General features: G+C 37.5%; 1 protein-coding gene across 1 annotated transcript; it reads right to left on the minus strand.

The window, feature by feature from the left end:
- Positions 1-4,096: 4,096 nt before the first annotated feature.
- cacnb3a (calcium channel, voltage-dependent, beta 3a) lies at positions 4,097-27,567 on the minus strand (the record flags this gene model as incomplete). The annotated part of the gene is made up of 14 exons (XM_079478723.1): positions 4,097-4,459; positions 8,139-8,309; positions 8,975-9,070; positions 9,989-10,140; positions 10,724-10,824; positions 10,902-10,960; positions 11,046-11,126; positions 11,208-11,227; positions 11,519-11,592; positions 13,432-13,547; positions 13,650-13,772; positions 13,973-14,092; positions 26,484-26,576; positions 27,487-27,567. 14 exons carry the CDS (start codon positions 27,565-27,567, stop codon positions 4,097-4,099), a joined length of 1,650 nt encoding a protein of 549 aa, XP_079334849.1.

Below are 27,567 nucleotides of genomic sequence, written 5' to 3' on the forward strand. Positions count from 1 at the left end.
TTAACTAAAAGCAAACAATACAGTGGAGGTATTGAAGCCCATGAATTTGAAGAGGAGCTTTAAAACAAATCGAAACAAAAAACCTCTGGCAGGAGCCCCTTGTCTGTGTTCAGTATAAAACAGGGTGAATTGTCTTACTAACTAGAATAATACTTACAAACAACAATGCAATACTAAAGTAGATCAGAAACAATCAAAATAAACAATCAGATCTCATGCAACACTTGCATAGAATGTTTTTCAGTCATGCTCTGATTTTCTCTCTTTTTTTATATAGAACAATAGATTAAAGTGAGACATGTTGATAGCAAATAAAGATGCAGTACACTTAAAGAGAGGTTCAGTCGAGGCATATGTTAAAGTGGATTTAGTACCCTGACTTCCGTACCCCTGAACGTGTCAATTTCTCATTACCCTGCAAAATGGCCTACGCAAGATAATGCTTGGTCAAATAAACACGATATCCAGTACTGCAATACACAATCTACATATTTAAAACTAAACTAAGGCGGCCTGGGGACGTACAGAAACAGGTAATTGTGTTATTTCTCTGCTGACGTAGAAAGGCTTATCCAGGCCAAAATATACTCTATGCAAGTACCTGAATGCAAACAAAAAGCCAAAACTATTTATATTCCAACTCAATTATGCAGTCCCACCATTTGCCATAAGGGGCACCATAGTTTGCATAAACATATAAACTGTGTATAATATTGCATTTAAAGAAAATATTGTTATCTTAAGTTCTTTTTTATTTGTAATAAGTAACTCAAGTCACGCGAAATAAAAAAACGCAATATAATTCATGATGCAACTCAATACGCAGTTCCACTATTTGACACAAGGGGCACCTTAGTGCACATTAGCATAAACAAGTACATTAGTGTTTTTAAATGCCTACTACTGTTTTAGTGGAGTGATGTTTAAAGAAAATCTTACGTTATTTAAAATAAATCTTGAGTTCCATTTATTTGTAATGTATTTGTGAGAAACTGGATGAACTGTTGGCACAATAGCTAACCTTAAAAAAAAGAACAAGATGCATACTTTTTGTTAAAATGGAAGAATCAGGCATACACAACGAGGCATTTGCGCTCACGTGTCTCACAGAGTATGTTTGGACATTAACATTCACTGTGTTTCCCATGTTTGGATTTCAGTGTGTGATAGAAGGCTACATACTAGCCACACTGATGGCTCATTCTTGGTCTGTAAGACAAGCTTTTTACAATCTAAATTGAGGGTGATGTTTCTCAAAGTGCATTCTGGGACTGTATATGTCGATCCAATACAATCAATGTAACACAATCAATTGATGGACGGTCAATTTAACACAGTCCTCTGACGGACATTACATCAGTGCGGAGGAGTTAAGGCATGCAACATTACATTCACTTGAGTCTCTGTACATGTTTGTTAGGAACTCTGGAATCTATGTGATAAGTTTTACGTATAAACATTGCATTATACTGGAAAGTTAAGCTAAGAAAAATTATTTCTTGGATGGCGAAATGTGGGGTACGTACTCAAATATACAGGCCATCACAACAAACGAATCACAAATTGTTTTAATTCTAAATATGATCTCCCAAATGACTGGAATCAGTCGCAACATGAAAGTGTACTGCAACTTTACGAGGCTTCACATGACAGTACAACAGACCAATGTTACATACGCATCTCACGTCTCTGAGTGAAAGCAATCCTGACTTTGTAAACGTCGCAATATTTCTTAGAACAGGATACAGATCTGTATGATCTGACAAAGTAATCTTTAAAATAATTATATTCAGGATCTGTTTCATTTTTCATTACATATGTCCATTAGCTATCCTCACGTGTGTTACGATTAACCTGTTGCAGATATTTAAAAATATCAACAAAAACGAGAAATATACTAGAAGTGTTCTAAAGGGCGATTCACATTTCGCGTAACACTGTGAAAAGTTTAACGATTTCCATCTCGACACGCCTAGAAAAATATGCACGACCGCATGGCTCCCTATTTGCGCGGGCCTGCTAAAATGACTAACTTGCGCGCGCAAAAGAGGTGAAATGTGAATCGCCTCTAAAGATTCTTTTCCAACCCTAATGTGCAAATAGTCCTAAATAATCGTATTTGAGACATGCAGTGGTACAGATATACAGGTAAACATTAAGGCCAGTCTCATTGGTTAAACCTTAGCCTTAACTGCTACAGGTAACATTCCAATCTAGAAGTTGTGATAAAGAGAAAGGGATCTTGGATTTGGTCGTAATATTTCATCATTTCATTCGATTTTACGTTCACTCAACGTTAAATCCCTTATTTTTGTTCATATAAAGTAGCTCACGGTGTAACCGCCCCTTCGAACGCACAGAGACGAAGGAGCCGCAGGAAAAGAAAGATGGAGGAAGATCACTGCTTTGAGATACACATTCTACTCAGGGAAAGTCTGAATGGCCGTCTTAGTCTAATGCTGTTTCCTAGTCATGCAACTACATTTCTTGTCTAAGACTAAATCTGTTTGCCAAACTTACATTAACAGCAAAACCGAAAAATGCTTTGTTACACAGCGCCTAGCTTTAGGCATCAGGCAAAAAAACATATTTATCAGGTGGCTCAATGTTTGCAAAAAGATGAAGAAAAAAGTATACTTCAAGTTAAATATACTTAACTAGTACATGTACCTATATCAATGTACTAGTAGTATAATTTTGTGTGTGTACTATTTCAATAAGCGGGACTAAATTGGCCCATTGTTTAGTTTGTGAAACTTAAAGAATACTTTAATTTACTTTTAAGTACATTTTCATTTGTACTGTAACTATACTACAAGTGAATAGCTATACTGATAGTATACTTAATAGTTTTAACACATTTTTAGTTTATAAAAGTACACTTCGACGTATACTCTCTATAAACTAAAAAGTAAAAATTTACTTATAGGCTCATCAAGAGACTTTGATTTTCTTAAAAGTATGACTAAGTACAATTTTGAGTATATTTCCGAGAAGCACATAAAAAGTAGTTTTGTTATAAAAGAAGTATACTAATGGGCATTTCACACAAAACATGTATTTTCATTCCGCTGCACTGCTTTTCCATAGTTTTATATGTTAACATGCGCTTTGTTGTGTTGTTACGCCCCCGTATCGCGTCTTTTGCAACGTATAGTGCATAATCAAGTTGGCATGGCAATTTCTGTTTTCAAAAGTGTGACGTGAGACCCTCACTTTTTGCAAACATAGCCATTCCCAAGCGCTACGTTTTGCGTTTTAGACGCAAAAACGCATTATATGTGAACACCCCCTAATAGTTAACTTAAATACATTTCTTGTTTAATTGGGTTCCTACATATAGGATTAGTTTTCAATGTGTATCATTTCTTTCTTTCTTTAACTCTGACCTGTTTCGATTCATATGCAGCAGTATGGAAATTGTCTGTATCTCTTTATTCTGGCCTTATGTGCAATCCAAGACTACAGTCCCCATTAACAGGTGCGCTCCACAAAAGCAGAGCACAACCCTTTTTGCCCTGAATTCCTTTGCTATATATATATATATATATATATATACCCTAACACATTTACATGGTGCTTTTGCAAAATGTGTGCTACATCTGTGACAAAAAGTGAATGACCAGGCGCCTGAATGACTAAAGCTGTCCAGAGGCCATGAGAAAAGAAACCAAAAAATAGTGACCTTCACATTTACAAAGCATTAACAAGAAGCTTTCAAAATAAGATGCAACAAAATGCTACGATATCTTTCATTACGACTAACAACCCATGCTATAAAAGTGCTTTTTCTTTTCCCACAATGCCATCTGTGCTCATTAGGTTCAGGGAGAGGGAAAACTGACCTCCATGCTATTCAAAATAAAAAGTAATATTTGACTCAACTGAGGTTTTTATCCAAAGGAAGCTCAAATTCTATTTCGATTGAACATGCGTTTGATCTTAAAAAGAAAAGCAGTGCTGTTTTTTAAAAGGCATCACAATGCAATACCTCAATGACCACAAAAGCTCAAAAAACAGCAAGATCTTTTCCCATCCACGTCAATCCTATTCATAACCCTGACTCTCTCTTCTCTAACATCTGCCGACCGGGCGCTCAGTAGTTGTCTCTCGGCCATGCGCGTGTGCGCTGCCGGTTGTTCCGTTGGTTGTGTCCGTCTTGCGAGTCTCGCTGCCGCAGGAGTCGGTCCTGTGCCTCGTGCACGTTAGCGCTGTGGATACCCCCGGGGTGGTTACGGTTGGGCGGGTACATGTCCCGGTACGCGTGGGAGTGGCGGTTGGGTTTGTAATCGTCTTCTTCCTCCTCCTCCTCATCCTCCGGGGGGTGCAGGGAGCTCGAGCCGCCACGGTGGAGGGATCGAGAGTCACTGGCCTCGTCGGAAGGCATGAGGCTGTCTTGCTCCCCCTGCTCTTCCTCCTCAACCCCCCCTCCACCCCCGGCCGGCGACAACTGCTGGTTCTGAGAAGGAAGGGGAGAGATGACAGCTCTTAACAATATTGGGATGATACCTTTCCTTTTTTTGTTTCACTCCAAAGAAAAATGGCTTGTTTAGAAGACAGCGAGAAGCATATACACACGTTGAGCACAAATATAGATAACACGTAATGTGTATTAAGGTTTGGGGAGACATGTCTCGCCAGTGAATTTGACTAGTTTCCAAGGCTTTGTTCACACTGGACCCAATTTAAATGCCTTTTATTATTTCAATATTTAGGATAGACTGTTTATAGTGTAATTTCATGTCAGGCAGCAGCGTTCAGAACAGCAAACTACAAGCAGCGATGCTTGTATGTCATATAACAATGTCATATAGACATCTAGAAGATGTCTATAAGATGTTTATGATTGAGAATGTGTGTAAAACTGCTCTTTCGAAGACGTTTATCAGATGTTTTTACACGGAAGATGTTTTCCAGATCTCCAGATCTTTAGCAGACATCTTACAGACGCAACGTGTTTAAAAAAGTTCAATCGTAGCATTTAGCTGCATGCTAGTTCTTTTTAGTCACTTTTTGAGTAGCTAAACTGTATTTATTTTGTGTTGTTGTCAAACTACAGTTTCAGACTAGCTTTCATACACAATCATATGAATATATGATATTCTAGGGTGACCATCCTTGCAATTTTTCCCCAGACACATCCCGGCCAGGATTTTGGGGGTGTCGCATTTGTCCACCGCATACATCATTGCATACATTAGGTTTATTATTTCAAGTCATATTTCAAGGTAAGAAATATGGTTATACGTCTTAAAGAGAAATAGATTTATATTCTATAGGTTTTGTTTACTGAAATGTGAGAATGTATATGTATGCTGTGGACAAATGCGCCCACCGTAGGGCGAAAACACGAAATTCTGGCTAGGACGTGTCTGAGTAAAATGGCATATATGGTCACCCTGCTACAAAACTACGGAGCACTGCACATGATATTAAAGAAAGATTCACATCAAGGCCATGAATAAGAATTCGTTCACAAGATTTATTAATATGTGAACACGTTTTACTCATTTCTTTCCTTGTTTTAGAATCATCATGCTCACGGTTTATTCATTTGTTCCCTCGTTTTTATTTTGATTAATCTTGCTTTCTTTTTGTGAGCAGATGTTCCATCGGTCCTGCTTTTATTGTTTTATGCTCATGATTTAAGTCAAATCATCAAAGTTTCTCGGTCTATAACAGCAGCTCCGTCTTTTATTATCAAGCTTAAAATGATGACGCCAAAAAGGATGGCTCTATTAAATGACGAACAAAAACGTAAGCAGAATTTACCCAAAAGGAGAGAAGGAATTGGCGAAACATGCTCACGTATTAAATACGGCAGTTATTTTATAATTTGTGTATGTCATGTGCTTGTACAAAACTACTAATGCAAATATGACAACTGGTGAGTCAATAAAACAAGGTAGCTTATTAGTTGACTAGTTTAGATAATGCAATATCATACATAGTTCAAATCAAATTGTTAAACGAAAAGGCTGACATTAGCCTACTACGGCAAATTGTTCAGCTTAAAAGGACTCCATTTATTTTTATTTATAATTCAATTTATTTTTAGCTACATAAACTGGATATTAAAGCAAAAACAGTCTGAACAAAGCCTGTGAGTTCTAGGTGTCCGATATCAAATGGCTATGCATTTTCCTCTGGAGCAAAAAGATTCAAGTTAGTTTTTGAAACAAGAAAGCTGCATTCACAGGGATGTTAGAAGGGTTGCCACATCACAAAGCATCAGTCTGTGTGGTCAGATACAGCCTCTTTTCCACAGTCAGGTTCCTTTAGAAAGCAGGAAAACAGGCGTGTGTATCTGTATTGTGTATTCATCTTATGGAAGGTGTTTCTAATACACTATGTTAATATCAATAAGAAAGGTATATGTGTACGTGTGTAACCAGCTTGCTCGGAAAACTGAAGAAACAGCAAACTAAGACGAAAGTGTCAAGGGCTCAGTGCATAAAATGAGGTATATGACATAACAGTAGGCCATTTCAAATGGAAAAGTTTGCACTGCCATGGGAGTTGACATCATTTGAAAGGATTTGAATAGGAGTGAAACGGAAACATAGAAAGTGCCGGAAATGTTGCTACTGCCCTGAATGTCCAGTCAATTCTATTGGTCATCTATTTACCATATATTGTTGACCCCATGTCTACACCTCTAAAAGTGTTGCCTACATCTTACATTTTATTTGATTGAGTAATTGGGGTAAAGTATGTAACATACCTCAACACTTAAAGTTGTAATTATTTCTTATAGTGTTTTGTGTTGTATTGACACACCACTGGACATATTTGATATTGAAACACAGACTATGAGTGAGCTACATGAGTCACTAACAACAGCATTCAAAACCATATATCTGTATATATGTTTGATTTTCTAATGGGGATACCACATGGCTTTTTCCATTTGGAGGGGTTGAAGGGATTGGAGGATGCGAAGAAGAATCAGGGCGGGTTTTTATTTACAGTCTGTGTGGGAAAGGCAGGCTGACGTCCCACCTACTCACCGCAGGTTTGTAAGCGTTCATTCAATTAATTCCTGTGTTTCAGAGAACTGCAAAGATGTCAGGCATGAATGAGACACAGAACAGACAGATTCAGACTCACAACAGCTTCTGTGGACCCAAGACAATTTAAGACTGAGAGTGAAAATATGGAGGGTAGAAAGGGACAAAACAGACAAACATTTTATGACAATGTTCTTGTTTGGAAATTACACATCTGCTCTGTTAACTCCAAAGACATTACTGTTTACTATCTGTGTATAGTTTACCTACAAATGAAATTATTTGATCATTTATTCATAATCATCATGTCATTCCAAACCTGTGTGACAGACTTTCTTCTGCAGAACACAAATGAAGATATTTTGAAGACTGTTGGTAACCAAACAACATCGAATCCCATTGACTTCCATTGTATGGTCAGAAAATACCTTAACCATGTTTGTAGACTTTGATCAAACAAATTCCTGACTGCCTTAAAACTCGATCAAAGAGCTCAAAGACCGATGCAAACAGAATGTGATTGATTAAACAACTTTGGGACCGTCACCATTGTTTTAAGAAAACAACTACTTTTCAAAAAATCATTATATGTCAACAGTTTTATTTTAAAATAAAGCTCCACGGTTGAGTTCTAAGTTAAAATCCCTTTGAGAAATGTATTGTAAGCAATGTTGTAGATCAAACCATGTGGGATCTGAGATTGTTAATAGACATGTTTTTTTTTAACTCGTTTCTGTTTACCCAACGGCATTTGTTGAAATATGAGATGAAACAGTGGTGATATTAGCATAAAAAATTTGAGTTTCTTGAATTAGTTGGAAACAGTCATGAATTGAACTTTCTTAAAAATAAGTTGTAAAAATCTACTTTTTCTCAAGTCATATTTCAAGATGACAACAGACATCTAGAGTACACATTTAAATCAAAGCACAAGCTCTGGTCTACTTTCCTGGGTGATCTATGACGACTTACACAAAGTCTGGAGGAACTAGGTCAGTACGCATTTTGAAGCCAACATTCTGACTTGAAATCCAAATGTATCACAATAAAAAAAACAGTAACTACTCATTTAACTTGCTTTGCTTCAACCAAAAGCATTTTCCGTCCATCCATTCAAAAGCATCTCACCTGTAGGCTGGAGATCGCTGAGGGCGGGGTCATCAGATTTTGCTCCAGTTGTGGATTAAGGGGGGTGGTGCCTGGCAGATGAGTGGCACGCCAGTAGATTTCCAGATATTCCGCGAGGTGTTCACAGGCGTCCTCCAGTTGGTTTTCATCCAAAATTACATCAAACATCTCCTGATGGGGAAACAGGGTGGAGCAGAAGATGACATGCAGGGGATGGAATTAGAAGATATTATATCAAATATCTTGTGTTGGTGGTCAGGTGATGGGAGATGATGTTGAGCGACAGGTAGGATAATGGCTCTATGGAACAACATGCAACATGACGTTTGTCAGAATGTGGTTTGGAAAAGCAACATCACTAGAACTGTAGCAAGGCCAGTGTAAACATCCAGACATGCCACTTACAAATAACACAAAATAAAATGGCAATGTGGTCAGACAGTTGTGCTATAAATGAAATTACTTCAGTATTGTTCTCATATTGTACAGTGTTGACAAACACTTTTTTCACACATTTGTTACTAGAGCTTGTTTTGACAAGTATACAGGTTCGTTTAAAACAAAGTCTCTTTGTGCCTTCAGTTATTAAATTATATTTGCCTTGATAATCACATTATATTACATGCAATAACCAAAAAACATCCCACGATGCAATATTTCTCTCTAAAATCCAAGCAAACCTTTCCAGAGAGCTATGTTTAAAATCCAGAAAAGTGTGACAAATTATCTTGAATATTGAAAAAATCATTGACAACATTACTGTGCTTCACATTTACATCCATATGCTTTTAGTTCCTCATTTTGAAAGTGTGTGTGATTAAACGCCATGAACTCACAGGAGGACACTGAGACAGTTTATCTGCCGCCATCATTTGAACATTCAGGTGTTTGCTCTGCGATTTGCCCCTCGACTTGATCAACCGATGTAAGACCTGATGACAGAGAGAAGCAGCCAAACATAATGCATAACATAATCTAGGGCTGTTGATGAATGATGAATCACACCCAGAATAAAAGTGTGTGTTTCAAATCCACAAGTTTCCGGAGGGTGTTATTGTAAAAATGAACGTGGGTACAGCTTCCGGTGAAGCGGCAGAAGTATCTTTTGTATAATGTTTATCAGATGAATGACCAGCTGACGATACAGCAGCTTTATGATATGTGCAGGCGGCTTTGCGGTCCCCTTTAAATACATCCAAAATATGATTTACCACATCTTTAAATAGCTCACAATTGACATCATGTAGAGGAATTGAAAAGCCTCCATCATTTTCAAATTGCACACTGGTTCACGGTCAATAAAGTCACTAAATATCCGCAGTCAAGTATTAAAATCATCATCCCATTCCTCTATAAAGTAGTGGACAGTGTGCTGATGTAGTTGATAAGCGTGTCAGTGTAAGTTCGCATTCTGCTATAGACAAATGACTTGAAATACGGCAGAAATGCGTTTGTTTACGTCGAACCGAAAGTTTATCCCATCTTTCACGCAAAGCCTTATGGGCGTGCATATTTATTTTGTACTACACAAACACAAACACGCGTTACAAAATATCTGCATGTATATATTAAAATGTATATATAATTTAAATGATTATAATGATAATTCTGTCAATTATTCGTTTTAAATTTACATTGTTTTCAAATCTATACATGTGTATATAAATAAAAAATGAATATACAGAGTGCATATTATAAACAAACTTTTATTCTGGATGTGATTCATCGTGAAACATCATTTTAAACAGTATTAATCCAAACATAAAAACTACAGGCATCTGACCTTCTCTGACTTCAGTTGATGGTGACTGTCAGGGTTAAAAGGGACTGGTAACGCTCACGGGACTTACCTTTGGTGAAGAGACTTTGACGTAGACTATGATGGGAGCTAGTGAGGTTTTAGCCAGCTGTGCTGGGTGGTTGATGGTGTCTGCATCCAGAACTACAAGCTGAAGGGTTTTAGCCAACTCGAATATTCTTTCAATCTCACTCTGTACCTCCGCTGAGTGAGAAACAGATGAGAGAAACGTGAAACCAGGGAGAAAGAGAAGAGAAAGATTATGTAATGACCCAGAATTCAGTCAGTGTGCATCTTTAATTTGTTATAGTTACAACACTAGAGGTGCACAGACTATTGGCTGATAGTTTAAAAACAGGCGATGATCAGGGCCGATATGTCCTGTCAATCAAAATAGGACCGCAAAGTGCAAAGTATTTGTGCTCTGTATCACCAGTTTGATGTTCAATATTAATAGTTAATAAATATTCATTACTTTTCAGAATCTGTAATATCAGTCTGAATAATCGGATATCGGTACCAGTGGATACATTTAGTATCGGTGAATCTACACAAAAGATGGGAGGTCATTTAAAATAGGTGTAGGGCGAGGCACAAAAATTATTCAATGAAAATAAATAAAAAATAAACTAAAAAATAAATTATATATGTTATAAAATGATAGTGGCCCAAACAACTTAATTTCGATAAACATAACTTAATTTAAAATGAAAACGATTAAATATACAATGATTTAAAATATCAATAAAATTACAATTAAACTGAGGATAAAACTATAACAACTCACCTAAACTGGTTCTTGTGTTGGATCTTTCCATGATGGGTCTCTTGTTGAGGACTGATCTCTTGGCCAGAGAAAGGTCAGCGGTCACCCGCGTTATAGAGATCCTTTCAGAAAAATAATACTTCAACTAATGTTGTTTTTCACTGGAAATGCATCAGGCTAAAGTCATCTTAAAACTCACCGTCCATCAAAGCGATGTTTGAGAAAATCAAACAGAGCTTTCTGCATCATGTCTGTCACCTGTCAACACACATACACGATAAACAAATATAAAAGAGACTTCTAGAAGAGAGCCGTTTCAGTGCGATGTCTACTTAGCTCTCACCTCATAGCCCTTCAGTGAAGGCCCCACCAGAACCACAGGCCTCATGGATGGGACCACATCATAAGGAGGAATGTGTTCAGTCTAATAGAGAAACACAAATGAATTACTGCATTAGATGTTTTTCAACTAGCACATAAACAATAGCTACTGTAACACACCTACCTGCTTCAGCTTCTGTTTGGCTTTTGAAAATAAAACACAAATCAAAATCATTCTGGGTTTGGAAGAATTGCTTATTTTTTACTGTACCCTGAGCTTCACAATGTTAGCGGGTGCTACGGTACGTGACAACTGAAGCTTAACCTGTGACAGAACGTGTCTTGCATTACGATAAGAAGATGGATACAGTAGAAGAACAAAAGCAAGGGAAGAGCAAACTCACTGATCAGCTTCGGCCCTACTGATATTTGCTCATTTGGGACACATCCCCTGCAAAGCGCAAGTCGCTCGGGCCCTGTCGTACTCACTCTCACCTGCAGATGGCGGTGTGGATCTCCAGCCTCCAGACACCATGTCACCCAGACTTGAGGAGGAGTTGCCACTTTTCCTGCAGGGAGAAGAAAAACATCAGCGTTAAAGGAGCTGCTGATATACCACATGCCTCAACAGCACAGGTGAGTTATTAGAACAAAAATGACTAGTTTTCTTTAACTAAATGTTATATTTCACTTATCTGGGGTTGGTCTTTGGAAAGTTTCATAGAGCTAGATTTTTCTTTGACCTACATGAAAGCGTATTCTGACAAAAAAACACCCATTAAAACCAAAAAGAGTCTGCATGGTCAACATATGAAGCAAATAACCAAAAGTTGGTCATACGACTCCTTTGTTTGCATACTACTAACTTGCAAAAACGTGATGTTTTTTAAAGATTCAATGCCATAGACCTTACAAACGTTGGCAAGCATAGCTACGTTGTACGCACTGTACTTATACAGGTACTGTTATTTCTTTCCTGATAAACTAAACTGTCCCAGATTAAAACATTCACAGACCCTTAAAAATGCATACTTTAAGTATAATTTAAGTATACGTAATAATTTTTTTTTAACAAAGCTCATCGTTGTGAAAAGTGCCGTCTGCTCTGGTTGTCCAGCTACCCTGTGCGTTGTGATTGGCCGAATAACTTAAGCATGTGGCGGAAATTCTTGAGCAGCTTTGACGCTGTGTCCCGACGCAACGCGACAGTCAATAAAACATTATAACAAGGCATTTGTTGCATCCAGCGGGGACATAGAAACGAATATAATTACTTATGACTTTTTTCGTGTAGCATCACGCTGCATGGGAGAACCGCCAAAGGATGATGTATTCAGGCTCGTAAATATAAATTAATTGGTACATTTGTGATCTTAGGACCGACAAAAAGCTTACATTTGAATAGTCAGTTGTAAAATCTTTAATAATGAAAACGTACTTATAGGCTGTGAGGGAGAAGCAGCAAACTGTCCTTACAAAGTTGGATTTGCTCCACTTTTTTGAAACAGCCTTTGTGCACAACCAGGTGTTAATGTGCTGCACACACTCAGATTTTGGAGTTGTGCATTTTGGAACAGTGTTGTAAATAAAATTTTATTAGAAATCGGTGTTTGTGTTCTTGTTTGGAAGACCCAAGTAAGTCGTTTTTCATTTGTAATGAAACTTTCTCTGCGTATACATTTTGGGCGGCGTTCTTCAATGCTTCTCATGAACTGACGTAGAAATGTGTTTACATGTCTGTATAAAACACCTCTTTAGGTTTGACAATTTTACATGTCTAATATATGCATGAACAATTTGTAATACACCAAAGATACAGGAAAACACCAAATCGAAACATATGACTCCTTCAATATTACTTTGGAGTAAAATGGCCCAATTTTTTGTCTATAAAAATGTACTTTAAGTATAAACTTTAAGGAAATATCACATGTAATTATTTTATTGTACTCAAACATATTTTGTGTAATATTGTTACCATAATTTATTAAGTACTTTTAAAGCATATTTTCTTCACACAATATACCATAAATAAATCAAGTGAAATTACCAAAATTATTTAAGCACATATCATAGATCGCGGTTATTTGATTCTTTAACTATAACTTTGTAAAGGTGTCTGTAAATTGAAATCAAATAAAATATCGGCCTAAAAATTATTATTGAAAAATACATAAAGAAATTCAAATCTAGCCTCGGAAATAAACCGAAATAAGTTCATTATAATCATAAACCAAAACGAAAATAAAAATCAATGAATCTTATATAGCAACATAAAAAATAAAACAATTACAAAGTGACAAACGCATAAAGCAAAATTTCACATAATTAACATAAAAATCTAAAAACAAAAGCCAATTTAAAATATTAATAAAACTTAAAACAAAACTATAATAACTGATAGATACCTCTGTTTTTGCTCCTGTTTGATTCTCATGGCCTCTAGTCGGAGAGGGCTGGGAATGAAGCTGATATCTGCCCCCTCTTTCACCAGTCTTCCAATCCACCAGTCATTATTGTACTTCTGCAACACAAAAGACAAAGATTAAACCAAAGCAAATCTATGACAGCTTTGCTAGCCGAGACTAATACGCTTCAAATGTTTGTTTGACTTAGACGCGGTCACCTCTTTAATGTGCAGAAAGTCTTTGGTTTCAAAGTTTATGGCAGCACCCTGAACGGGACAGTCTTCATCGAGAGCTCCGCAATAATTCACATTCGTCTTCACTGCGAACGCTACAGGTTTGGACTGCCAGAACAAACAAAACAAAATTCAACTCTGTAAAACTACACTACAACGTATTTTCAGTACATTTCAAAATATTCTCCTTGTTGAAGTTTAAAACATACAACTAAATTGAGTCAATAAGTACACACTTTTTTATAATGTGGTATTGCTTATAAGTGCAAAAAACTGAATAAACCTCGTAAAAGAAAAGCATGAGAAACCTTGGCTCTTTCGAGCTGCAGCTGGGCCTGGCGTTCGGCTTCACGCCGATACGCCTCGCGGTCCTCCTCCGCTGACAGGTCGGAATCCGAAGGTCTGCTCGTGTACGAATCGGCTGAACCCTACAGGATGGGAATGAAGACAGACATGTTTTTCAGAATGGACAAATGGAGAAAATAAGGATATAGTCCATGACTTGAAGTGTAAACAGCTTGGCCAATTCATAACATTCGTTCATCAATCACCACTCTGGACCAATAAATGAATGGCAAATGGCTAAAGTCTTTGATGACGTGTTGACATAAAAAACAGAAACTGTCTATGTATTTACAATTTACAGCTCTAAAACAAAACCAAAACATTAGTTAAACAATGATAGGGTAAATAAACAACAATAGTTAAAGTAGCATAGATACTTTTGCTTTTACTTCTTATATCTCAAAAACACTCTTATGTAGGTTGTAACACTACACACAGGACAGAAGAACGATGCCACAACAAGACTTTGTGATGATGACGGTTTAATAAAAATCCTGGGGGAACCCAGGGAGACCAAAGGGTGGACACTTGACCAGTAACAAGACACAACTAGATCTGACAACAAGGTAAACACAAGCAAGGGTACATATAGTGTCCACGGAATGAGTATCAGGTGCGGTGCAATTATGCCGGGTGCAAAGGATGATGGGAGATGTAGTTTATGAGAGTCAATAGTCCAGGGAAATTGAACGGGTCAATTTGGGAGAAGGTGATGGAGGGGGTGTGACTGACCGTTGAGGAGAGCTTGTTACATAGGTAGTATATTTTTTATACCCATGAAGAAACGCCATAATGCCATCTCAGATGTACAGTATATAACATCAGTTAAACACATACAAATTTCAATATTAAAGGGATAGCCAAAGGTGCCTCAGAATGGTTTGTTTTTCCAAAATATTTAAAATATCACATTTTGTGTTCAACAGAACTAAAATACATACACAATATTTTGTTATCTACTGTGGTAGTAGATGATGTCCCCAAATTGAAAATGGCTAACATTCTTCCAAATATCTTTCTTTGTGTTCAGCACAACAAAATACATATTAATATTATATTCTATATTTGAAACAACACGAGGGTGAGTAAATGATGACAGAATTGCTATTTTGGGGTGAACTATCACTTAAAAATGCAGATTTTTTATCTTTTTGCTTTTTTGTGAACTATCACTCAAAATGAATCTACACAAAAAAATAAAATGCAGTTTGCCAAAAATACAAATGCACACTTGAAAAGAAGCATTCTGATGTTACCAGGTATAAGAAAAACATGGAACCATGTACTTCTTTCTAAAGCACCATATTACAATATACAGTAGCAGCATTATCTTGTTGTTTTTTATGTTCTGCTTTCAGGACAGTGACAGATTACTACAGCAGTGAGACTGAGACATCATGTAACACAGACAACAACCGTTCCACAACGAAAACGAAGCCACCACGACATTTGAGTTTGCAATTCAAAGGTGCAGACATCCCTCTATAATGCTACAGCAATAGCAACGTGAAACCGAGCATTTGCAGTCTTTCTTACAATCTTACCAAACCACATCTACACAGCACAATTATTTACTTTAAATGACATTCATTTATGTAGCATTTACATCCACAAACTATTGCTTCACAAAATCGCACCCAGGTAAACGCGTCCTACCTTCCTCGGGACAATGATTGGTGGAGCTTGTTTAATTCAACATTCTCTCTGAGCTCGAGAGGGACGAAACACTCCAGATCCCTCTCAAAACATCATCCTGTTGTCGGTGGCCCTTTTCCAGTCCATTCTGAGAAGCTAACATGTTCTAATGTGGCTTAATGCCAGCACTAAACAACACAGAGATTCAGCACCAAAACAGGGTAGTCATGACTGCTCTCAAACAGCAGGGAAGGTGGACGAGAGAGAGAGAGAGAGAGAGAGAGAGAGAGAGAGAGAGAGAGAGAGAGAGAGAGAGAGAGAGAGAGAGAGAGAAGGAGAGAGCACTGGAAAACAGAAGACAAATAAAAATGCAGGCGGGCGGTACAAGCTCGTAGAAGAAGAAAGATGGAGCGAATGCTAGAAACAAGTGATAGATAGATAGATAGATAGATAGATAGATAGATAGATAGATAGATAGATAGATAGATAGATAGATAGATAGATAGATAGATAGATAGATAGATAGATAGATAGATAGATAGATAGATAGATAGATAGATAGATAGATAGATAGATAGATAGATAGATAGATATAGAGATAGATAGATAGATAGATAGATAGATAGATAGATAGATAGATAGATAGATAGATAGATAGATAGATAGATAGATAGATAGATAGATAGATAGATAGATAGATAGATAGATAGATAGATAGATAGATAGATAGATAGATAGATAGATAGCTCATTCTAAGGTAATAAAAACATAACACTTATTATATAAGGTACATCATATTGCATTTCTGTCAATAGTTTACACACTGGACTTTAAAGGGACACTTCATTAATGATGAATGAAAGATGAACAAAAGTCTTTAAATGAAAGTGTTTATTTTTCCTACCAAATCTGTTCTTTAGTAGCACACAAAGGGAGATGTTGCAGACTAGCAATCTCAGTCTCTATTTACTTTAATTCATCTTTTTTTCCAAACAGTGAAAGTGAATGGTGACTGATTTTATATAGGATGTTATAGGATATTTCTGTATATTTTAGATTGAATGTAAATAATCCAAGCAGCGTCCCATAAACAACACGTGTAATAAATTCCTCTAGCTCTCTGTTTGAACAATACCATACATCATATCGTGAGGTAAAACACATGCATACACACACCGTCATATCCACAGTATTATACATAATGGCAGAGGGAAGAAAAAAGAGCGAGAAGAAGCAGATACTAGCATATTAGCTTCTCTCGGGTTCAGAACAGTAGGCTGGTTTTAGCTGATTCAGTACTTTCATTGTGAGCCGTGTCATCTCTACTGTCTCAGTAATTAATCTCCTTCAAAACCAAAACGTCGGGAACTATTGTGCTGTTCTGTGTGGTGTTATTTATTGTTTTGAAGAAGATATCTTGCGAATTGGCAAATCCACTACAACAGATAGACAAAAATGTGTATTTAGAAACTGAAAGAGAAAAATATCAAGTCAAAAACTGTTTATTCATCCTCGTGTCATTTGCAAACCTGTATGACTTCCATTATTCTGTAGAGCACAAAAGAAGATATTTTGAGAATTTCTCTGTGGTTTTGTCCATACGATGAAAGTCAATAGGGGGTCAGTGTTGTTTGGTTCCCAAAATAGCTTCTTGAAAGAAAGTCATATGAATATGAATGACATGAGGATAAGTAAATTACTGAATTTTCCTCTTCAATGGTTGGTCAACCATTTGACTCGCAGTGTCTGCCACATCATTGTTTTCGAGAAAGGAACGTTCCATACCTTTCCATAACAAAACCCACTCGAGCATCACGTCCACGCCTCTTTCTCCAACTCGCATCCTAGCCCCCAACTGCAGCTGTGTGTAGATGTTTACCCCCTTTCTCAATAAGCCTCTAGTGGCAGTTGAATCTCGGTTTGCGCCCACACCCACCTTCACTGCAACACCAAATATAGCACAAACCCCCACCTTCCCCCTGCCTCTGGTTTCCCCCTACACGCATAGATCATCTCCCTCTCCTATAGATTTAATGTATCACAGATATCACTTTAATATTTCAACATCAGGGTTATCGAACAATACTGCAACCCCACTGTAAGACGGTGCGAGTATGACTTTCTTTCTTCTGCAGAACACAAAAGCAGCTATTTTGAAGAATGTTCTTAACAGCAACTGTTTAGAGGTTCTAGCTAACAGCCAATGTTAGTACCTCTATACTTCACTTGACGAAGCTTGTGTTTTTCTAACATTTACGTTACGTTGAGAGATAAATTCGTTCAGAGAAGAGGGTGCAAGATTATAAACAATTTTATACATTAAACAACAATTGTGAAACATAATCAAATTGTAGAAAGTAAAAAATATAATTTATGATTATAAAACAATGATGATATGTATTTGGTTTCTTAGCAAACAATTTTAAGCCTGTTTATACAAACTATGCAAAGGTTTCAGTACTGATTTTTCCGAATATTAAGTGTTAAACAACACTGAAAAGCCAGTCAGAAATTCTTGGACATAGCAGTAGTTAATTTTAGTGCCACCTGTTCTTTTGTTCTATCACGTACATAAATCACAGCGTCATCACTGTGTGGTAAAAATTGTGCCGTCTTAACTATCTTGTTTCTTAAACTGTTAAAAAGATGTCGACCCTGTCGTAATCCCGATTGAATGGCTCCTTTTAATATAGTGTCACGCTTTTTCATAAGCATCCAAACCTGTTCGTTCATCCAAGGTAAATTGCGTTTTCTATGTTTATTTCTTATTAATTTTGTGTATTTATTCCTTATGCTGTTTATATCTTCTACAAAAACATTATGAGCAGACTCCAGATTTTCAATAGACTAAAGCGGTGCCCAGTTGACTTCAAATGCATTCTTGTCCTTTTTCAAGTTCTGCTGGTAAACAAACCTATTCTTAGTCAATTTCCCTTTCTGCAGAAGAACTACAAGTCATACAGATTTGAAGTGAAAAGAGGGCGTGTTCATTTGACAGAATTTTCATTTTGAAGGTGAACTGTTACTTTAAAAGATGGAATGGAGGAGAAAATGAGGGGATGTTCAAGGCTGGGAGAGAGATGTCTTCTGCTTGGTGAGGCCATAGAGAGGCTTACTCCTATATTTAAATCTCAGTCCTGATTCTGTCAGCTCCAAATAACACCCTCAAACAAAGCGAGTCTCACACAGGTGAGAGAGAGAGAGAGAGAGAGAGAGAGAGAGAGAGAGAGACCTACAGTATGTGCAATGATGCTTAAAAATACTAAGAAATTAGCAAAGTAAGTGAATAACCAAAGAACATTTTTAATTGTATTTTATATTCCCTAATGCGTTAGTTTACCCAATGAATAGAAATTGCCGTTCATTTACTCACCCCCAGACCCCAAGTACATTTAAGATGTGGGTAACATTGTTTTTTAAGAAGATATGCTATTTATAAAGATATTTGTTTGAAGTGCAAATGTGGTCTCCTTCTTCCCTGAAATTTCTTCTCACACAAAGACCCAGAAATCTCACATATGTCTCCACTAGAGTTTCAGAAAGAGGAACGGAGCTCAGATTTGCCAACCTGATCTCTGATATCATGATATCAGTATCAACCTCACTGAAAAAGCATCATCCCTCAATCACTAAAGGACAAAGAGAAGAATATCAAAGCAGAGGGGAAGGATGCTGATTTCAAGCTACAGTACCAGCAAAAACATGACACCCCGAAACTGAGCCAGTACACACCACCAAACACACCCACAAGAAAAACCAATACAAGGGAAAGACTTATGGAGAGAAATGGATCCATCACCATTCCCAGAGTTTCTGGTCTGCACTGTGCATGAGAAGTGCATCTGCTAAGTGATCCTTAATGATGTTATAGCAGTTTGTGAACTGTCAGATTGGCCATTTGCCATCCATTATTAATGCGATGGATTTCAACAGCAAACTGCAGTGCTACACACCCAACATTGGTATCTGACGCTTCCTTTACTGTACATCATGATGTTCAATATCATTTTCAAGAAACACTTCCAAAATCATCAGCATCTGCTTTAAAGGAGTAAGAGCGAGTATAGGTTTACGAAAGGGGTAATACACTTATTGCACTTTAAGTAGCACTTTACTATGTTATGTGTATATGTGTGTATCATATCATGTATGAGTATGCCATATTGGATGTCCTGTTTACTAATTGTGTCATTTCCTATACGTTGCTGTTAATTGTGTGTCTTTTAAATTAAGTCAAATCATGTTTAAATTATATGTTTTAGCTGTGTTCCTAGGTATTGATTGATGACTTCACGTAGGGACTACAAATGTAAAATAGCCTGGGGGCTAATTTTGGCATATGTACATTGCTGGAAAGCTATGTTCATTCATACACACTGTCCCTTTTAAATAAATAAAATAAAAAAAACACCGGTGATAATAAAGTGAGTTTATTGTGAACATGTCTTCAGGAGATGCTCGATTACAACAAAATCATAATCGCAATTATTTTGCCCAACGCTGTGATTACAATGTAACATGATTAGTCAATGAATAGATAAACTATTAAGTTGTCAATTTAACACCGGATTCAACTTCATACCAAAAATAAAAGCAAATCAAAAGTAGATCAAATAAAATATGTATACAATCAAACAAATAATACAAAATAGAAAAAGAAATAAGACAATCAGAATGTGTCACAATATTTAATATTTAAGGCAGTATAAGGCAGAATTTTTTAACACACAGTGATGACACTGTGATTTATGTACATGATAGAGCAAAAGAACAGGTGGCACTAAAACGACTACTGCTTTGTCCAAAACCGCACATTTTTCCTATTACCGTACTGCAGTCATCAAAATCATCTTGTTTGATATTTCATAAATTAGTTTAGGTTATAAATGAATATTAATGAAGCACTAAATAAATACTTTAGTGCATTAAATAAATACTTTAATTTAAATAATACATCACTATTTTTGGAATTACAATAATGTACATTTGCATATCACTAATAATCACAAAAATAATCCCAATGTTGATTAGGATGGTAATGTTAATTTAGTTAAAAAAAAATATTTTTTGGACAAGTCCTAGAATAATCAGCAGAGCTCAGCTGGGCTGGAAAAACAAACAGTCCCAATAGAAACCAGGCACAGTCACTCAAACTGCCGGCTGATGTGATTTAGGATGGTATGAGAGTTTGTTTTGATCAAACCACAAGGACCCAGAGACATTTAAATAGCCCACATTAAACATTAAGCCTTTAGTGCGCCAAATATAGCTTGTGTTACTTTAATAACATTCATTCATTCATTCATTTTCTTCCGCTTATCCGGGGCCGGGTCGCGGGGGCAGCAGTCTAAGCAGAGATGCCCAGACATCCCTCACCCTAGACACTTCCTCAAGCTCTTCCGGGGGGACACCGAGGCGTTCCCAGGCCAGCCGGGAGACATAGTCCCACCAGCGTGTCCTAGGTCTTCCCCGGGGTCTCCTCCCGGTCGGACGGGCCCGGAGCACCTTCCGGGGAAGGCGTCCAGTAGGCATCCGTAACAGATGCCCAAGCCACCTCAGCTGACCCCTCTCGATGTGGAGGAGCAGCGGCTCTACTCCGAGCTCCTCCCGGGTGGCCGAGCTTCTCACCCTATCTCTAAGGGATCGCCCAGCCACCCTGCGGAGGAAGCTCATTTCAGCCGCCTGTATCCGGGATCTTGTCCTTTCGGTCATGACCCAAAGCTCATGACCATAGGTGAGAGTAGGAACGTAGATTGACCGGTAAATTGAGAGCTTCGCCTTGCGGCTCAGCTCTTTCTTCATCACGACGGACCCTTACATCGACCGCATTACTGCAGAAGCTGCACCGATCCGTCTGTCAATCTCCCGTTCCATCCTTCCCTTACTCGTGAACAAGACCCCGAGATACTTAAACTCCTCCACTTGAGGAAGGAACTCTCCACCAACCTGAAGTGGGCAAGCCACCCTTTTCCGACTGAGGACCATGGCCTCGGATTTGGAGGTACTGATTTTCATTCCAGCCGCTTCACACTCTGCTGTAAACCGTCCCAGTGCATGCTGAAGGTCCTGGTTTGAAGGGGCCAACACGACAACATCATCCGCAAATAGCAGCGACGAGATCGTGTGGTCCCCAAACCTGACACCCTCCGGCCCCTGGCTGCGCCTAGAAATTCTGTCCATAAAAATTACGAACAAAACCGGTGACAAAGGGCAGCCCTGCCGGAGTCCGACATGCACTGGGAACAAGTACGACTTACTGCCGGCAATGCGAACCAAGCTCCTGCTCCGGCCGTACAGGGACCTGACAGCCCTTAGTAAAGGACCACAGACCCCATACTCCCGAAGCACCCTCCACAGGATGCCACGAGGGACACAGTCGAATGCCTTCTCCAAATCCACAAAACACATGTGGATTGGTTGAGCAAACTCCCATGAACCCTCCAGCACCCTGTAGAGGGTGTAGAGCTGGTCCAGCATTCCACGGCCTGGACGAAAACCACACTGTTCCTCCTGAATCCGAGGTTCTACTATCGGCCGTAGTCTCCTCTCCAGTACCCTGGCATAGACTTTAATAACAGTGACATTAAAATCACAGTACACACACTTTAAAAGAATCAACAAATTATCCTTAATCCTTGGCAAAGAACGATATTTACCTGACTTTTAAGTGCTTGACGTGTTGTCTACGTACTCATTTTTGTTCATCAAAAGTGTGTGAATTTACTGTACATACAGTTTCTTTGACCTCCATCATTATCGCTTCATCAAAGACTCCGCCCCTTATTCATCTCAATAACACATCACATCATCAGCCCTTTCTCTCTCTGGTGAGTGTTTTTGTGCTCGTGAATACTCTTGTGAGTGTTTGTGTTTCCAGTCTGGTAGACTAATTTATTTTGGAACAAGCCATGTTTATACACCGACTATAAGCTAAATTTAGAACGTTTTGGATATGAAAACAGAGAACAGAGCAATACCTCTTGCAAATATAAATTTGGAGACCTTTGCACAACTGGCTTTATTTTGCACATATTATAGTCTAGTGCAGTATATGCTTCTGGAAAATCTATATCATTGATTAATAGCTAATTGGTTAATAACTATAGTTATCCATTCCCTGAAAGGTTTTAGTACAGATTCCTTGTCCACAAACCCAAACTGGGTCACAATTGAAGAACCTGTTTGTTATGCAATGGTTGTTCATCCGAGTGTTATAGAGTTCATCATTACCACAGGACACTCATGCCGTCCTGAAGTGTGCTTTAGTGGGAGGATATGACGGACGTATGAACGGCTCTTCACAGATTTACGTTACATAATACGTGTCAAGATCTCACTGGAGTCCAACCTTCAAAAAAATGCTGTGGTGGTACAGTGACAGTGGTGTTACGTGTGGTATACCATGATACCGAATGAATACCATAAACTGCTTTTGGTAATGATTCCATTGTATGTGATAATGAAAAACCAAGTCACATCATGACATTCGGAGTCATGTTAATAAGAAGTCGGTTCATCTCGGGTTATTTGAAATACAATGCGAAAACAAATGGTTTTGGACAGCATCTTGAAATAGATCTGCACCACAGGAGCAGGTAAATGCCACAGTTTCTCCTGCAGAGATGAGTCACAATCCAGCCAAGCAACCCCACCCCAGTCAGAAACAAGATTTCTGTAAGTCAGTGCGAGCAAAGCATAAACACCAGGAAACTACATGGACACCAGCTCCATTCAAAAGAATTACAAATAACTGGAAATAGTTTATTTCACTAAACAATATTTGAAAATGCTGAAGTTAGGTTTATATTTGCCAATAACTATTAGAATAGAGCAGAATACATTCACATGCCTGAATTTTTAACCATGAATTTCACACATCATAAAAATGTCTGCACCAATAGCGTCACCAAACTCCCCCGTCATTGTTTACACAAACAACTTAACCAAACTCACAGTCAAAGTTGCTTTAACAGCTCAGATGTGTTTTTCCAGGATAGATGCTAGTGAAGGGCCTATGGAACAGTGGACTTGTGGTGCCAACCAAAGTTATTGTAGTTTACTAAAAATAAAACTTTGTAAACGTTTTTGTTTATTGAAATCATATGAAATATTGGCCTAAAAATGATAGGAAACAATTTGCCTCAGAAATAAACGGAAATAAGTATAAGGCACAACAATTATATTAATAAACAAAACTATAATGAAAACAAAATAATAATAAAATAATTGTATATAGCAACATAAAAACTAAATAAAACAATCTAAACGAAATGGCTAAAAATGACTACAATTAACATAAAAATCTAAAAACAAAAGCTAATTTCAAATATTATTGAAACTATATTTCAAATAAAAACTAATCTATAATAACTCTGGTGCCATCCAGCATTCTTATAATTTTGATGTTGTCAAAGGCACGGCTCAGGTGATTGCTTTAAAAGAACATTGGGCCAGATCTGCATGCTTTTAGCAAACATGCATGCTGCCATGCATACATTCTATACTATGCAAACTTCTTGTAGGGTGTACACCAGCCTCCAGACTTCATAGATGTCTGTGTATGTGCTTAAATAAATATTGTATTTTTGTGCCTGTGTAAAAATACAAACTGGATGGGACTGATCCACACAACACTATGACATCATGAGGGAGGTAAAAAGCAGGTGTGGGTTTTATGTATAATTGTTTGAGTATCACTTTCAAAAATCCACATCATTTCTCAGATAGGACTGATTTTGTATTGTTTAAAAAACCTTTTTAAATATAGCACACACATTACTGTGGTATTCACAGATGTAAGGATTCCATAACGTACGTCATAGATTGTTGATTTCAAGGCTCCCTCACGGAATGGTTAAATTATTATGACCATACAGAGGATAGTGATTTTAATTCCACTGGCAGACACGATGATGAGCGCCATTAATATTTTACTCTTTTAATATTTTAGGAACTGTGATATTTTGGGAGGAAATTGAAACTGCCTGACCTCCCGGTAATGAAAATTAACAACCCGCTCAATATGTCATCTTTTCTTTCCACTCACACACAGTCTCTCCATTTTTAAGCACATTAAACCTCATATGTGACCCTGGACCACAAAACCAGTCTTAAGTATCACAGGAACATTTTAAATAATAGCCAACAGTAATTCTATGGGTCAAAATTATAAATTTTTTCTTTCTGACAAAATCATAAGGATATGTAGTAAAGATCTTGTTCCATGAAGATATTTTCTGTATTGTAAATTTATGAAAACTTTATTTTTGTCAGTAATAGTGGTCCTAAGGACTTCATTTGGACAACCTTAAAGGCGATTTTCTCAATATTGTTTTGCCCTCTCAGATTACAGATTTTCATACAGTTGTATCTCTGCCAAATAGTATCCTATCCTAAAAAAACATAAATCAATGGAAAGCTTATTTATTCAGTTTTCAGATTAAGTATACATCTCAGTTTTTTTAATTTGACCCTTAAAACTGGTTTTGTTGTCCAGGGTCACATATGTGTCCAAAGACTCAAGCCTGAACAGTCATTTGCACACAGTACCCTTTAAATTTCAATGTGTGCTTGTATGTAAATGTGTGATCCCAAATATATAACAAAAGAATTGATGGCATCTAAGGGTGTCCCGTTTCACAGATTAACTATAAGGAAAAATGTGCTTATATGCCATGAGCAGAACAAACTGAAGAATTTGGGTCACTCATTATCGTGGAAATGAATTGATGTTAAGGAGGTTACACAGATGCTGAAGTGTGCCAGAGAAATTCAGTTCCGAGTGAGCTTGTCATAACCTATTTTTTTCTTTTAGTATTTTTTGTCACCAGTTCAAACGATTCTCTTAAATAACACCAAGTGTCCCTCCTACTGCTGGCTTGACTGACCTTAAAACATTAATTACAAAGTTGTTCTTGCATCAAGATGCTGCAGTAGCATAAGTAAAATGCTTCCCCCTAGTGGCTATGTCTTGAATTACAGCAACAAATAAGGTACATCCATTCGCCTGTCACACACAACACAATACAGGCATGTCAAGCACACTCACATACAATCATCCAGAAACATTTGACCACTAGTGAAACTAATAATAGACATTTAGAAATTCGTTCACAATGCCACTGTCAATCTGTAGTATTTATTACAGAGAGGGCATATTTGAATGATATAACCTGGTTACATCTTTCAAAACAGCTAAGCAATGAAGTTTATCTTTAATCAAAGAGAAATAAATTAAAATAAATTTATTTCATAAAAAATAAAATCCACATTATACATTGTGGATACAGTTTTGTCACGACTGTTTATGTGTAACAAACCAGCAAATTAAATAAAGTTTACCTGCTGTAAATTCTCTATAAATGTTTTTTAAGAAACCAATGAATTTGAGTTTTCCAGGAAATAAAAAACAAAAAAGTAAACAAAATGATAAGCTATGTCTATAAAAATGACATAATGTTAATGTATAAACGTATAAACGTAGTAAGTATAAACCGTATTAATAGTGTGCCGTTTTTCAGTCTTTTTTTAAATCGTGGCACGGTAATTGAAGTATATACAAATAGTATGAACTATTACATAAAAGCAGATCATATACAGTTGCATACAACTATATTGTGTGATGTTAAATATATATATTAAAAACTAGTAAATCAAAAAGTGCAACACTATTTGGACACACATAACACACATGCAGTAAAGATATTGCAGAACACCTGTCAGTGCAGACTTAAGTCTGTTTGCCAGACCAAACACCACCTCTGTTGCTATTCAATAACTAATAAACCTATATTCACCAATGATCTAAAAAAACAGATATGATAGAATCAGCAGTCTTACCTGTCGTTTGATGAAGCTGGAGGTGGTGTCAGAAGAAGTGCTGCCATCTGAGCGTTTAAAACGACCCTTGCGCTTCGGTAACTTTCGCGGTAACTACATGGAGATATTCGCATGAAAACAAACAGTCATATCAAACTAGTTTTAGACTAAAATATGTTCTAAATACAGTGAGACGTGTGTTGTTGACTTACACTGAAAATCTGGGATATAGGATGGAGCCTAATGAAACGGCATAAACAATAGCGGACTAGGGGGGCTGTTTATAGGAAATTGCTTTGGAGAAAACGGACGTGAATTTACAAGTATTACAATTTTCGTATCATGTCTTGCAACTTAGAACAATGAAATGAGAAAGCAAAGCAATCACATCCACTACAGCTGACACACTGTCCGTCTTACCTAAATAGCACGTAAATATATCAATTGATGCACCTGTAGGGAACCCTTGAACTAAGCAGCACCCATCAAGGCAAAAACTTTCTGTTTAACTTTTGGTATTCAGTTGAAATATGAGGGATGAGGACAAGGCAGATGAGCAAAGGGTTTCAGTTGGCTACAGGTGCACGTCAGTGAGTGAGGCTTGTAGGAATATCAAAAAAGATTTTTGCGCATCTGGTCATTTATAATAACCAGTAAAACACAAGAAGAAATGAATCATTCGGAGTGCTAAATGAACACCAAGCCTATAGATGCTTCGCCTGAAGGATGAGGCCTTTGCTGCGGTTGGAAATCTCAGGGCGGAGGGAAAAAACAGAAATGAGGAGTTCCGCGGATGGTGGAGGAGCATCCAAACATCTTATTATTTTCACTGCGCCCATAAAAACGCAATTGCGCGCGCCTGCTCAAAGCGCAATAAAAAGAAACATAATAAAGGCAGATTTGGTAACGGTAGCGCTCTGCGGATATGTGAAGCGCTCTGCTTTAATGCATGACCGCTCCGACAACAAGTAGCAAGAAATTAACCATTTACGAGATGATATACAAATGCCCCAGAAAATCTTACCTGAAAATAGTGCGACTGAGACGCGTTTTCTACACGAGACAGAGGGTCTGCGGAAGATTTGGACATCTTTACTTGCACCAT

Source organism: Barbatula barbatula, assembly GCF_947034865.1.
Source record: "Barbatula barbatula genome assembly, chromosome: 17".
Taxonomy (NCBI): domain Eukaryota; kingdom Metazoa; phylum Chordata; class Actinopteri; order Cypriniformes; family Nemacheilidae; genus Barbatula; species Barbatula barbatula.